Source organism: Symphalangus syndactylus, chromosome 15, assembly GCF_028878055.3.
Source record: "Symphalangus syndactylus isolate Jambi chromosome 15, NHGRI_mSymSyn1-v2.1_pri, whole genome shotgun sequence".
Lineage (NCBI taxonomy): Eukaryota > Metazoa > Chordata > Mammalia > Primates > Hylobatidae > Symphalangus > Symphalangus syndactylus.
Window position 1 is genome coordinate 83922803 of NC_072437.2, and position 14964 is coordinate 83937766.

General features: G+C 34.1%; 1 protein-coding gene and 1 non-coding gene across 3 annotated transcripts in view; one reads left to right on the forward strand and one right to left on the reverse strand.

The window, feature by feature from the left end:
* The window catches only part of LRRC63 (leucine rich repeat containing 63), a 67644-nt gene that overhangs the window by 22856 nt on the left and 29824 nt on the right, over positions 1–14964 (forward strand). For both annotated transcript variants that reach the window (XM_055244413.2, XM_055244412.2), the window contains one exon: positions 11355–11453. In XM_055244413.2, the coding sequence (XP_055100388.2) occupies positions 11355–11453 (99 nt within the window). The remainder of the gene's footprint in view (positions 1–11354; positions 11454–14964) is intronic.
* Positions 220–323, reverse strand: LOC129464279 (small nucleolar RNA U13). The gene has a single exon (XR_008651518.1). It is a non-coding gene; the product is annotated as a small nucleolar RNA U13 (small nucleolar RNA).

A 14964-nucleotide genomic window follows, 5' to 3' on the forward strand; every position in this document is an offset into this window, starting at 1 on the left:
CACTGGAAGATTTCAATAGTAGATTTGATCAGGCAGAATGAAAATAGAAATAGAAACCAAAACAACAAACAAACCCCAAAGAGAGGGAAAAATGTGATTTCCAGAGTTAACACATTATAATGATTAAGATGTCCAGTTCCAGTTTTTAACAAAAATTATGTAATATGCAAAAAATATGGCTTGTTCACAGAAGAAACTAACAGAAGCTCTATTTTTTCATGTCAGATGGGTAATGTGCCAATGTCATAAAAAGGCTTGAGGGAGGCATATTTTGTTCATGAGCATAAAAAGCCAATCATCATGCATATGAACTACTAAAGGATTAGAAACTACTTCTGAGGAAGCACAGACATTGGACTTACTGGAAAAAGGACTTTAAATAAGCTGTCTTAAATATGTTCAAACTGCTAAATGAAACTGTGGACAGACAGCTAAAGAGAATAATGTGTGAGCAGAGATTTCAGTAAGGAGAATAACATGTGAACGGAGATTTCAATAAAGAGATGGAAATGACAAAAGAAAAAACAAAACAAAACAATTCTGGAGCTGAAAACTACATTACCAAACTGAAAAATTCTCTAGAAAGTTTCAATACTAGAAATATTGATTAGGCAGAATAAAGAATTATAGAACTAGTAAATAGGTCAATTGAAATGATCAAGTATGAAGAACAGAAAGAAAAAAAATAAAGAAAAATGAACAGAACCTAAGGGACCTCTGGAACATCATCAAGTATACCAACATACATTTAATGGGATCTCTGGAAAAAAGGAGAGAGAGAGAGAGAGGAAAGGGCAGAAAAAATATTTGAAGAAATATGGCCAAAATATTCCAAATTTGATTAAAAGCACAAATCTATACATCCAGGAAGCTCAATCAACTCCAAGAAGGATAATTGCCAAGAGATCCACAATGAGACATATAATCTAATTGTCAAAAGCCAAAATCAAAGAAAGAATCTTGACAGCAGCAATCAAGAAGTGTTTTGTCATGTACAAGGGCTGTACAATGAAATTCACAGCCAGTTTGTTGCCAAAAACTATGGAGGCAAGAAAGGAATGGGATGACATCTTTATAGTGCTGAAAGAAAAGCAATCTGTCAACCAAAAGTCTATACCCAGAAAATCTATCCTTCAGAAACAAAGGAGTAATTAACACATTCCCCAATAAGCAAAAGCTGAGGGCATTTGTTGCCAGTACACTTGCCCTATAAGAAATGCTAGAGAGTTGTTCAGGCTACAGTGAGAGAACATTAGACAGCAGCTCTAAGTCTTAAGAAGAAATAAAGAACTCTGATGAAGGTAACTACATAGGTAAATATAAAAGTCAATATTATTGGCTGGGCGCGGTGGCTCACGCTTGTAATCCCAGCACTTTGGGAGGCCGAGGTGGGCAGATCACGAGGTCAGGAGATTGAGACCACCACGGTGAAACCCCGTCTCTACTAAAAATACAAAAAAATTAGCCAGGCGTGGTGGCGGGCGCCTGTAGTCCCAGCTACTCGGAGAGGCTGAGGCTGGAGAATGATGTGAACCTGGGAGGTGGAGCTTGCAGTGAGCTGAGATTGCGCCACTGCACTCCAGCCTGGGCGACAGAGCGAGACTCCATCTCAAAAAAAAAAAAAAAAAAAAAATCAATATTATTTTGGTTATCAGTTTGTATTACTTTTTCTTCCTTATATCACTTAAAAGACAAATGTGTAAACATAATTATAAATGTATATTAATGAACACACAATGTATAAAGATTGAATTTGTGACAAAACAGAAGGGAGATGAAGCTGTATAGGAACAGAGATTTTGTGTGCCATTGGAGTTAATTTGGTGTCAATCCAAACTAGATTGTTGTAAATTTAGGATGCCAAGTGCAATCCCATAGTAACTACTACTGAAAAACCATATTAAAACATACACGAAAGGAAGTGAGGAGGGAATTAGTGTGGCACACTACAGAAAATTAATTAAATACAAAGAAGGCTGTAACGAAGGGAAGGAACAAAACCAACAATGACAAAACATTCTGGAAAGGGCAAAAACGTAAAGGCAGTAAAAGTATCTGTGGTTTTCAGGGTTGTGGCAGAAGGGAAGAAAGGATGAATAAGAGAAGCACGGGTGATTATTAGGGCAGTGATTCTGTATGATACTGTAATGGTGAATCTATTTCCTTATGCATTTTGAAAACCCATAGAATATATAACACAAGGTGTGAACTATAATGTAAACTATGGACTGGGGTTGATAATGATGTGCCAATGTTTGTTCATTGATTGTACAAATATACCAACATGGTGTACAAGATGTTAATGTTAGGGGAAGGCTATAAGTACATGTGGCAAAGGGGTATGTGGAGAAGAAAAATCTCAAATTAAGAACTTAACTTTACACCTTAAAGAACTTGAAGAAAGAGAGCAAACTAAACCCAAAGCTAACAGAAGAAAGAAAACAATAATGATAAGAGCAGAGATAAATGAAATAGAGAATAGAAAAACAGTAGAGAAAATTAATGAAAACAAAGGTAGGTTATTTGTAAAGATCAACAAAATAAACAAATCCTTAGCTAGACTAAGTAAAAACGAGAGAGAGGATGTACAAATAACTAACACTAGTCAAGAAAATTGAAATATTACAACTGGCCTTACAAAAATAAAGGGGATTGTAAGAGAATACTATAAATAATTGTACCCCAATGAATTATGTAACCTAGATTAAATGGAAACATTTCTAGAAAAACACAAATTACCAAAACAGACTCAAGAACAAATAAAAATCCGAGGAGACATTTAACAAGTAATAAGATTAAATCAGTAACAAAAAACTTCCAAACAAAGTAAAATCCAGGACCAGATGGACCTAATTTCAGGCAATCCTAATTTCAGACAAATCAGGCTTTAAACCAACAAAGATCAAAAAAGACAAAGAAAGGCATTACATAATGTTAAAGGGCTCAATTCAACAAGAAGACGTAACTATCCTAAATATATATGCACCCAATACAAGAGCAGCCGGATTCATAAAGCAAATTATTAGATAACTACAAAAAGACTGAGACTCCCTCACAACGAATAGTGGGAGACATCAACACTCCACTGACAGCATTATACAGATCATCAAGGCAGAAAATTAACAAAGATATTCAACATTGGACAAAGATGGATCTGGACCTTTACAGAACTCTACTCCTAAAACAACAGAATTCTTCCCATTTCCACATGACACATACTCTAAAATCAACCATGTAATCGAACACAAAACAAGTCTCAGCAAATGCAAAATAATTGTATTAGTACATTGTCATACTACTGTGAAGAAACACCTGAGACTCGGTAATTTATAAAGAAAAAGAGGTTTAATGGACTAACAGTTCCACATGGCTGGGGAGGTCTCACAATCATGGCAGAAGGCAAAGGAGAAGCAAAGACACGTCTTACATGACGGCAAGCAAGCATGTGCAGGGGAACTGCCCTTTATAAAACCATCAGCTCTCATGTGACTTATTCACTTACAGCACGAGAAAAACTCAGCCCTATGGTTCATTTACTTCTCACCAGATCCCTCCCATGACACATGGGGATTATGGGAGCTACAATTCAAGATGATATGTGGGTGGGGACACAGCCAAACCATATCAATAACCAAAATTATACCAAACACAATCTTGGACCACAGTACAATAAAAATAGAAGTCAAGACTTTAAAAATCACTCATGCCATGCAATTACATGAAAATTAAATGACATGCTCCTGAATGACTCTTGGGTAAATCTGAAATTAAGGCAGAAAAGAAGTACTTTGAAATTAATGAGAATAAAAATACAACATATTAGAATCTCTGGTACACATCTAAGGCAATGTTAAGCAGGAAATTCACAGCACTAAATGTCCACATTGAAAAGTTAGAAAGATGTTAAATTAGTAACCTAACATCAAAACCGAAAGAATTAGAGAAGGAAGAGTAAACCCACCCCAAATCTAGCAGAAGACAAGAAATAACCAAAATCAGAGCTGAACTAAAGAAAATGAGACACAAAAAAGAATTCAAAAGATCAGCAGATCCAGGAGTTGATGTTTTGAAAAAGGTAATTAGTAATATAGGCCACTGGCTAGACTAATAAAGAAGAAGAAAAAGAAAATCCAAATAAACACAATTAGAAATGACAAAGGGGAAGTTACTCCTGACCCCACAATAATAAAAATAACCATCAGAAACTACTACAGACACCTCTATGCACACAAAGTAGAAAACCTAGAAGAGATGGATAAATTCCCAGACACATACATCCTCCCAAGACTGAACCAGGAAGAAATTGATTCCCTGAACAGACCAGTAATGAGCTCCAAAACTGAATCAGTAGTAAATAGCCCATCAACCAAAAAAAGCCCAGTGCCACACAGATTCACAGCTGAATTCTACCAGATGTACAAAGAAGAGCTTGTACTATTTCTGCTGAAACTATTCCAAAAAAATTGAGGAGGAGGGGCTCCTCCCTAACTGATTCAATGATGCCAGCATCATCCTGATACCAAAACCTGGCAGAGACATAACAACAACAACAACAATAACAAACTTCAAGCCAATATTCTTGATGAACACTGATGCAAAAATCTTCAACAAAATACTGGCAAACTCAATCCAGCAGCACATCAAAAAGCTTATCTACCATGATCAAGTAGGCTTTATCCCTGGGATGCAAGATTGGTTCAACATATGCAAATCAATAAATGTGATTCATCACACAAACACCTGAAAACAAAAACTATATGATTATCTCAATTGATGCAGAAAAGGCTTTTAATAAAAGTCAACATCACTACATGTTAAAAACTCTCCATAAACTAGGTATTGAAGGAACATACCTCAAAATAGTAAGAGCCACCTATGACAGACCCACAGCCAACATCATATTGAATGGGCAAAAGTTGGAAGCATTCCCCTTAAAAACTGGAACAAGTCAAGGATACCCTCTCTTTTTTTTTTGTTTTGTTTTTGTTTTTTGAGATTGAGTCTCTCTCTGTTGCCCAGGCTGGAGTACAGTGGCGTGATCTTGGCTCACTGCAAGCTCCGCCTCCTGGGTTCATGCCATTCTCCTGCCTCAGCCTCTGGAGTAGCTGGAACTACAGGTGCCCTCCATGACGCCTGGCTAATTTTTTTGTATTTTTAGTAGAGACGGGGTTTCACCATGTTAGCCAGGATGGTCTCGATCTCCTGACCTCGTGATCCACCCGCCTCGGCCTCTCAAAGTGCTGGGATTACAGGCGTGAGCCACCACGCCTGGCAGAGGATGCCATCTCTCAACACAACTATTCAACAAAGTATTGGAAATCCTGGCCAGGGTAATCAGGCAAGAGAAAGAAAGAAAGAACATCCAAATAGGAAGAGAGGAAGCTAAACTATCCCTATCTGCAAATGGCATGATCCCATATCTAGAAAACCTCGTAGTCTCAGCCCAAAAGCTCCTTAAGCTGATAAACAACTTCAGCAAAGTCTCAGGCTACAAAATCAATGTGCTAAAATCACAGACATTCTTATACACCAACAACAGTCAAGCTAAGAGCCAAATCAGGAACACAGTCTCATTCACAATTGCCACATAAAGAATAAGATTTTTAGGAATACAGCTAACCAAGGATGTGAACGATCTCTACAAGGACAACTATGAAACACAAAGTTCAAAGGAATCAGAGATGACACAAGCAAATGGAAAAACATTCCATGCTCATGGATAGGAAGAATCAGTATTATTAAAATGGCCATACTGATGAAAGCAATTTATAGATTGAATGGTATTCCTATTAAACTACCAGTGACATTCTTCACAGAACTAGAAAAAACTATTATAAAATTCATATGGAACCAAAAAAGAGCCTGACTAGCCAAGGCAAACTTAAGCAAAAAGAGAAAAGCTAGAGGCATCATGCTACCTGCCTTCGAACTATACTAGAGGGCTACAGCATGGTGCTGGTACATAAACAAACACATAGACCAATGGAACTGAATAGAGAACCCAGAAATAAGGCTGCATACCTACAACTATCTGATCTTTGACAAACCTGACAAAAACAAGCAATGGGGAAAGGATTCCCTATTCAATAAATGGTGCTGGGATAACTGGCTAGCCATATGCAGAAGATTGAAACTGGACCACTTCCTTACACCATATACAAAAATTAACTCAAGATATATTAGAGACTTTAATGTAAAATGCAAAACTATAAAAACCCTGGAAGACAACCTAGGCAATACTATTTAGGGCATAGGAATGGGCAAAGATTTAATGATAAAGACACCAAAGCAATTGCAACAAAAGCAAAAATTGACAGATGGGAGTCTAATTAAACTAAAGAGCATCTGCATTACAAAGAAAACTGTCAATAAAGTGAACAGACAACCTACAGAATGGGAGAAAATTTTTGCAAACTATGCATCTGACAAAGGCCTAATATCCAGCATTTATAAGGAACTTAAACAAATTTACAAGAGAAAAACAACCCCATTAAAAAGTGGGCAAAGGCCATGAACAGACACTCCAAAAGAAGACATACATGTGGCCAACAATCATGAAGAAAGCTCAACATCACTGATCATTAGAGAAATGCAAATCAAAATCACAATAAGATACCATCTCACATCAGGTAGGATAGCTATTACTAAAAAGAAAAAAATAACAGATGCTTTTGAGGTTGTGGAGAAAAAGGAACATTTATACACTCTTGGTGGGAGTGTAAATTAGTTCAACCATTGTGGAAGACAATGTGACAATTCCTCTAAAACCTAAAAACAAATACCATTTGACCCAGCATCCTATTACTGGGTATATACCCAAACCAATATAAATTATTCTATTATAGAGATATATGCGTATGTTTATTGCAGCACTATTTGTGATAACAAAGTCATGGAATCAACCTAAATGCACATCAATGATAGACTGGATAAAGAAAATGTGGTACATATACACCATAGAATACTATGCTGCCATTAAAAAGAACAAGAGCTTGTCTTTTGTGGGAACATGGATGGAACTGGAGGCCATTATACTCAGCAATCTAATTCAGGGACAGAAAACCAAATATTGCATGTTCTCACTTATAAGTGGGAGCTAAATGATAAGAACACATGGACACATAGAGAGGAACAACACGCACCAGATCCTATTGGAAAGTGGAGGGTGGGAAGAGGGAGAGGGTTAGGAAAAATAACTAATGGGTACTAGGCTTAATACTTGGGTGATGAAATAATCTGTACAAGAAACCCTCATGACGTAAGTTTTCCTATATAATAAACCTGCATGTGTATCCCTGAACTTAAAATAAAAGCTAAATTAAAAAAAAAAAAGACCTAGAAAACATATTTAAGGAAATAATGGCTGAAATTTCCCCAAATCTGGAGATAACCAGCAGCACCAAAGTACAGGAAATTCAAAGGTCACCAATTAGATTAAATGCAGGAGGAATTTCCCAAGGTACATCATAATCAAATTAGCAAAAATCAAAGAGAAAGAATATTTGAAGCACAAAGAATAAAGAAACATGACATTCAACTGAGCTCCAGTACAGCTTTCAGCAGATTATTCAGCAGAAACCCTGCAGGCTAGGAGAGAGTGTTGAAGGGAAAAAAAAAAAAACTCTCAACTGAGACTACTATACCCATTAAAGTGTCTCTTCAAACACAAAGGAGAGATAAAGACTTTCCCAGAATAACAAAAGTTGAAGGAATTCATAAACACCAAACCTGTCCAAAAAAATGCTACAGGGAGTCCTTCCATCTGGAAGAAATGGACCGTAAGGTGTAACAAGAAAACATTTCAAAATATAAAACCCACTGCTGAAAGTAAGAAAATTGAAAACTTGACAAATTCAGAATATATTAATACTGCAATTGTGGTAAGTAAACCACTTACATCTTAAATATGAAGACTAAAAGACAAAACTATTAAAAACAACAATTACAACAACTGGTTTAAGAGATAGGCAATATGGAAGGATGTAAACTGAAACATCAAGAAGTCAAAATATGTAGAAGGTGCTATTAAAGTGTGGAGTTTGTTTTTGATGCTTTTCCTTGTGAGCAAAGTTAAGTTGTCATCAGTTTAAAATTACCTATTATAACATGTTTTTTGTAAGCCTCATGGTAACCGCAAAGCATAAACCTGTAATAGCACAGAATCAAAACATATTACTAGAGAAAATTACTTAAACACAAAGTCAGGTAGTAAAAGAGGTAAAAAGGGAGAAAGGATTCACACAATAAGCAGAAAGCGAGTAACAAAATGACAATAGGAAACCCTTACCTATTAATAAAAACCTTGAATATAAGTAAATAAATACATGATATAAGCCCTAGCTATATGCTGTCTATAAGAAACTCACTTTCTCTATAAAGACACAGGCTGAAAATGAAGGGATGGACAAAGATATTCCACGTAAATTGAAACCAAAAAAGAGCAGGAGCAGCTATACTTATATCAGATAAAGTAAACTTTAAGTCAAGAATGGTAAGACAAGGAGGGCCATCGTGTAAAAACCAAGAGGACAGGCTGGTCTTGAACTCAGGCAATCCGCCCACCTCGGCCTCCCAAAGTGCTGGGATAACAGGCATGAGCCACTGCACCCAGCCCTTGGTTATAAGCTTTAAAGAATTTGTTTGCTATTTTGCACATTTCTGCCTTAAGACTGTGTTTCTAGCAACTATTTAAACTTATGAACTCTTCATTGATAAAGAATAAATCTTGTATCACTAAAAGATGAATATGCAGTAAGATGTTTTTAGACAAAGAAAAGCTGAATTCATTTTTCTCAAGTTTATCTCTACTACAAGAAATGTTGGAAAAAAGCCTGAGGAGTAAAAAAAAAAAAAAATTATACCAAATAGAAACCTAGTTAATTAAGAAACAATGAATAGCACCGTAAGTGGTAAATACATCAGTGAATATAAATGACCTTTTAAAACAATCTTGAAATCTCTTTAAAAGAATACTGATTATTTAAAATAAATACATTAACCATATATTTTGGGTGTTATAGCTAATATAAAAGTAAAATATTTGACAACAGGAGTACAAAAGGTTGGAAGGGGCTAAATGTGTGTATCTATTGTAAGGTTATTTTTTTTTCTTACCCTTTTCTATGGTGCTGATATTGTAAGGTTCTTTAATCATGAAGTAGTAGAATATTTTTTGAAGGGTGGTTGTGTTAAGGCATATATTGTGATCCTTAAAGAAGTCACTTTTTTAACAACACTAAAGAGAATAACAAGAAAGTCATTTTTTAAAAATGATGTTTGAACAAATAGTCTGTTCACAATAAAGAAGGCAAGAAAAGAATAGAGGAATAAGGCTGAGTGCTGTGGCTCATGCCTGTAATCTCAGTGCTTTGGCAGGTCAAGGCAGGAGGATTCCTTGATGCCAGGTGTTTGAGGACAGCCTAGGCAACATGGCAAGACCCTGTCTCTACAAATTTTCTATTTAGAAATTAGCCAGGAATGGTGACATGTACCTGTAGTTCTAGCTACTCAGGAGGCTGAGGAAGATCACAAGAGCCCAGGAATTTGAGATTTTAGTGAGCTATGATTGTGCCACTGGACTCCAGGCAGGGTGACAGAGCGAGACCTTGTCTCTAAAAAAAAGGGGAATATAGAATAGAAGAATAGAAACAGATCAGACAAACAGAAAACAAGTACCAAAATGGTAAACTTTAGCCTAAACACATTAGTAATTTTGTTAAATGTAAATGGGTTAAACATCACAATAAAAAAATAGAGATTGTCAAACTGACTAATGAAGTACTACTCAATTATTTGCTATTTACAGGAAGCGTACTTAAATAAAGACACTGGTGGTTAAAAAGTAAAACTGGAAAAAGATAACAGTAGGCATTATAAAGCTCTTACGGCTGTATTAGCTGACTAAGTAGAAAATAATACTAAAGAAAAAGAATATTACCAAGTATAAAGAGAAGTTTGAAAATTTTTGAAGGATCAATTCATCAAGAAGACAGAACAATCTAAATGTGTATTGATGTAATTAGAATGCCTCAAAATTCATAAACCAAAATTTGACAGAACTAAAGTGAGAAGTAGAACAATTCACCATCATAACTAGAGATTAGACCTAACATATCTTGATCAAGAATTGATATGTGTAGTCAAAAACAATTCAATAAAGATATAGAAGATATGAAATAACTCCAGCGACTAACTTGACCTAATTAACATTTATAGAATGATACATCCAACAACTGCAGAATAAACATTACTTTTCAGGTACACATAGAACAATTTCAAGATAGAACATCTGTTGGGCCATAAAACATGTCTCAGGAAATTTTAAAAGATTGAAATATTGTAGTTCTCGTACCACAACAGAAATAAAATAGAAATCAGTTACAGTAAGATATCTAGAAAAGTACCAAATATTTGTGCTAAATATTAATTTAAATATTAAAAAGCGCTAAGTGTTTGGAAATCAAACAACACACTAATTAAAAATAGGTCAAGAAAGAAAACACCAAGGAAATCGGAAATATTTTGAACTGAATGACAATGAAGACAGTACAGAAATTGGCATATTTAACAAGAAGTTTTAGGTAGATGCTAGATTAACAGATAGAAATCAGAGAAATAGAGGCAGAGATATAAAAAGGGAGTAAAGAAAATAAATATAAAATAGATTCAATTATATTTCAGCACATAGCAATGTTTGCTTGTTATTGATTGAAATAATTCTGTCACGCATATAATACTACACTTAACACATACATAAATACTTAGTCTGATGTGGTTTGGATCTGTGTCCTCACCAAGTCTCATGTCAAATGGTAATCTCCAGTGTTGAAGGTGGGGCCTAGTGGGAGGTGATTGGATCGTGGGGATGGATTTCCCCCTTGATGCTTTTTTCCTGATAACAAGTGAGTTCTCATGAGATCTGTTAAAGTGTGTGGCACCTCCCCCATCTTCCTGCTGCTCTGGCCATCTAAGACCTCTTCCCCCTTCACCTTCTGCTATGATTGTAAGTTTCCTGAGGCCTCCCCAGAAGCCGAGCAGATGCTGCCATGCTTTCTCTACAGCCTGGACAACCATGGGCCAATTAAACCTCTTTTCTTTATAAATTACCCATTGTCAGATATTTCTTTATAGTAGTGTGAGAACAGCCTAATACATAGTATTTCTACTTTGCTTCTATCTTTTACATACCGAAGAAATTATTATCACGACAGACTAAAAAAAAATGAATGGATGACGAGTATAGGCTTGTTAGTATATTGTGTAAAACATTCTCATTCAAATTATGTGCTGATTTTGTTTTACTATTTTGTGCCTTGTTAATGATTAACACCTTATCTCTTGTCACTTTCTTTTAGGGCTTTTTTATCTTAAATTGTCCAGACTTAACACCTTTGGCTTTCCAACTGATATATCTTAATTTATCATTTAATGATCTTCATTACTTTCCCACAGAAGTGAGTCCATTTTTATTGTTATGTACTGATATAACTTACTGTGAATAATAATTATAATAAAAATAGACATCTTTTAGTACCTTGAAGTTACTATAAAGTACTGTAAATGTATTTTGGATTGCATCTTTTGAATGGCTTATTTTCAGAAGCACAAAATGTACAGTACATCTTTCTTAGGAAATCCCATGATGTAATCCTCAAAGACTATGTTGTAGTGAAGCTCTCAAATGTGTTCTCATAATTCTATAATGTATATTAAATATTTATTCTTCTCTGAATATAATCTAAAATAAACCTTATTTATGTGCTAATCAGAAGCTTTAAAAACAAAGTAAACATGCAGTTTTGTAACAAGTTTTAATTACCAAAGGATAAAATGTAATATTCTGCTTAATAAAATGTATGAAGAATAATCAGATATGGGATGAGCTAATTTAATGTCATTTTAAGTGAATGAACCATTATGAGTAATTAGGACAAATTGTGTTTTTAGTGTTTTTAGTCATTGCTTCATTGATTACTGGGTAATTGGTGGTTTTGTGAATTGATTTCCAGAGTATTGTCTTTTAGCGAGTTGATTTTTGGCAAATGTACTTTCTTCCTATTTCAATCATATGGTATTGAAAACATATATTTTCCAGACTTTCTCTAAAATATAATGTTTTTATTTTCAATTAGAGAAGTTATTTCTTTTCTAATACATAACACCAGTTTTATTAATTTGACCAGGAGAAATTGACAAGAATTCCCAAGGAATATAGAGATCTGAGTTCTTCACACTAATTTAACCTTTCTTCTAAGTAGATACAGATAATATTTGTGTATCTGCCAAAGAAAACTCTATCTACTAAAAAATAAATGTATGAAGACAAGAGAGCTAGTCACATGTAAGATATAAAGTGCTCATTATTAAAGTGACAGAGATCAACTTGTCATTAAAATGCAGGTCTGTGTTATATAGCAATAGATAAAATATTCCAATGAAGATGGTAATATCTAGGCTTAGAGGGGCTGTTTTGGGGACAGGCTAATGAGGCCCAGTTGTTAGCATGGCATAAAGACAATGAATAGAAGGCTGGGGACTGAGGTAAGTGGGGTGATTCAAATTATTACCGGTTTCATGGAAAATTCAAGATGGTTGAATCAGGCAGATTGCAGTGTCCACTAAAATAGGATGGGAGAAGGTAGAAGCAGAAATGTTAAATAAAGAAGATTAATATAGCAAACTCTATATACATATACTCTGTCTTCCCTAAGATTCTTAAACAGTCATAAAATCAAATATAGTAATAAGTATAATAATGTATTGTTAGGTCTGTAACATATATGGATATGATATATATAGAAATTATAGACAAAAAAGGAAGAAGGAATTGAATATGTATGAAGAACATTTTCATATCTCACTGGAATTAAGTTAGTAAAAATCTGAAGTAAATTCTGATAAGGTGTATATTATAACCTCTAAACAATCACCAAGAAAATAACTCAAGAGAACATACTGAAAACATTTATTGAAGTCATAAAATGTTACACTAGAACATAGTCACTTGATGCAAAAGAAGGCAGTAGAGGAGGAATTAAAAGAACGTAAAACATAAAGAAAGCTAAAAGTGAAATGACAGATGTAACTCCAATCATGTCAATAATAACATTAAATATGAATATATCAAACAATCCAATCAAAAGATACAGATAGTCAGACTGTACAAAATTATACAAGTTCTTATACAGATTCAATGATATGCTGTCTGCAGGAAACACACTTAAGATTAAAAGAAACACACTTAAGATTGAAGAGGCTGAAGCCAAAAGCATGAGAAAATATATATCATGCACACAGCAACAGTAGAAATGCTGGAGAGACTATGCTAATATCAGACAAAATATATTTTAAAGCAAAAAAAGTTACTAGAGATAAAAAGGGACATTTGTCAATTTATCAGATAATAGAACATTATAAACAAATGTTTATTTAGTAACAGAGCCCCAAAGTATATGAAACAAAAACCAAAAGAATTGGAGGAATAGAAAATGCAACTATAATAATTGGACACTTCAATAACCCACTGTCAATAATGAATAGAAAAATTAGGCAGAAGAACAAGAGGGAAACAGAAGAATTGAACAACACTATAAACCAATTAGACCTAATAAATCTGTATGGAATGTATTAGGGTCTAACTCAAACCAACAGCAGCAGAATACACAATACTCGAGTTCATACAGAACATTTTCCAGGATAAATCATATGTTAAGCTACAAAATCAGTCTCAATAAATTTAAAAGGATTGAAAAATTACAAAAGTCTATTTTTGGCTGCAATGGAATTAAATTATAAACCAAAAACTGAAAGAAATTTGGAAATTCACAAATATATGGAAATTAAGCAACATACTCCTAAATAACCAGTGGGTCAAAGAATAAGTTGTAAGTGAAATTAGAAAATATTTTTAGATAAATGAAAATGAAAACAGAACATACCAAAATTTCTGAGATGCATTATGGAGTACTCAAAGGGAAATTTATAGCTGTAAATGTAAATCTTTTGAAAAAGAAGAAATATCTCAAATTGACTTTTCATGTAAAGCCACTAGAAAAAAAGAGCAAACTAAACCTAAACAAAGAATAAGCAAGGAGATAGTAAATATTAGTACAGAAATTAGTGAAATAGAAGCTAGAAAAACAGAGAAAATTTAAAAACTGAAATTATTGCTTTTTAAAAATCAACAAAATTGACAAACCTTACGCAGACTCACAAGAGAAAAAGACAGAAGACTTATGTTACTAAAGACAAGGATGAAAGAAGAAACATCACTACTGACCTTACAGAAATTAAAAAGATTTAAAGAAAATACTATAAATAACTGTGTACCAACCAATTAAATAACTTAGGTGAAATGAACACATTCCTACAAAGACACAAGAAGGGACTTTAGAAAATATGAATGGCTCCATGATCCTAAAAATTATATAGAAATGCAAAGGATTACAAAGAGCCAAAATAATTTTGAAAAGAAAGGCAAACTTGGAGGACTGATGCTTCCTAATTACAAGAATGAACTTGCTCTACTCCACCAATTTTGGACCTTTATGATGATAACAAGGTTGAATTTAATGTTAAAGAGAACTAATATAAGACCTTATTAATATTCACCAGAGAAATATACTAATCAAGTAAAGATCATATTTATTTATTTGTTTTTCTTTTTAAAATTTGTATAAATTTAAGAGGAAGATAATAGATTTAAATGGTTTATTCTATTTTTTAAATTTCACATGAAAAATCAGTGTACATGAAATTACTGTGATGTCAGAAATAATCTGGCTATGATATCTAACACTTCTCTGATCACTAAGGTTAATTCCACCTATCTTCCTGGTTCTCCCTCATTATTCCGTAATTTCCTCGTATGAAACCGTGAGCTTGATCAGAAAGGGTGATTTTCACACTTAGAAAAGGACCATTCTTGAGTCAAGGGTGTATGAGTACAGTGGTTGCACTATTTCA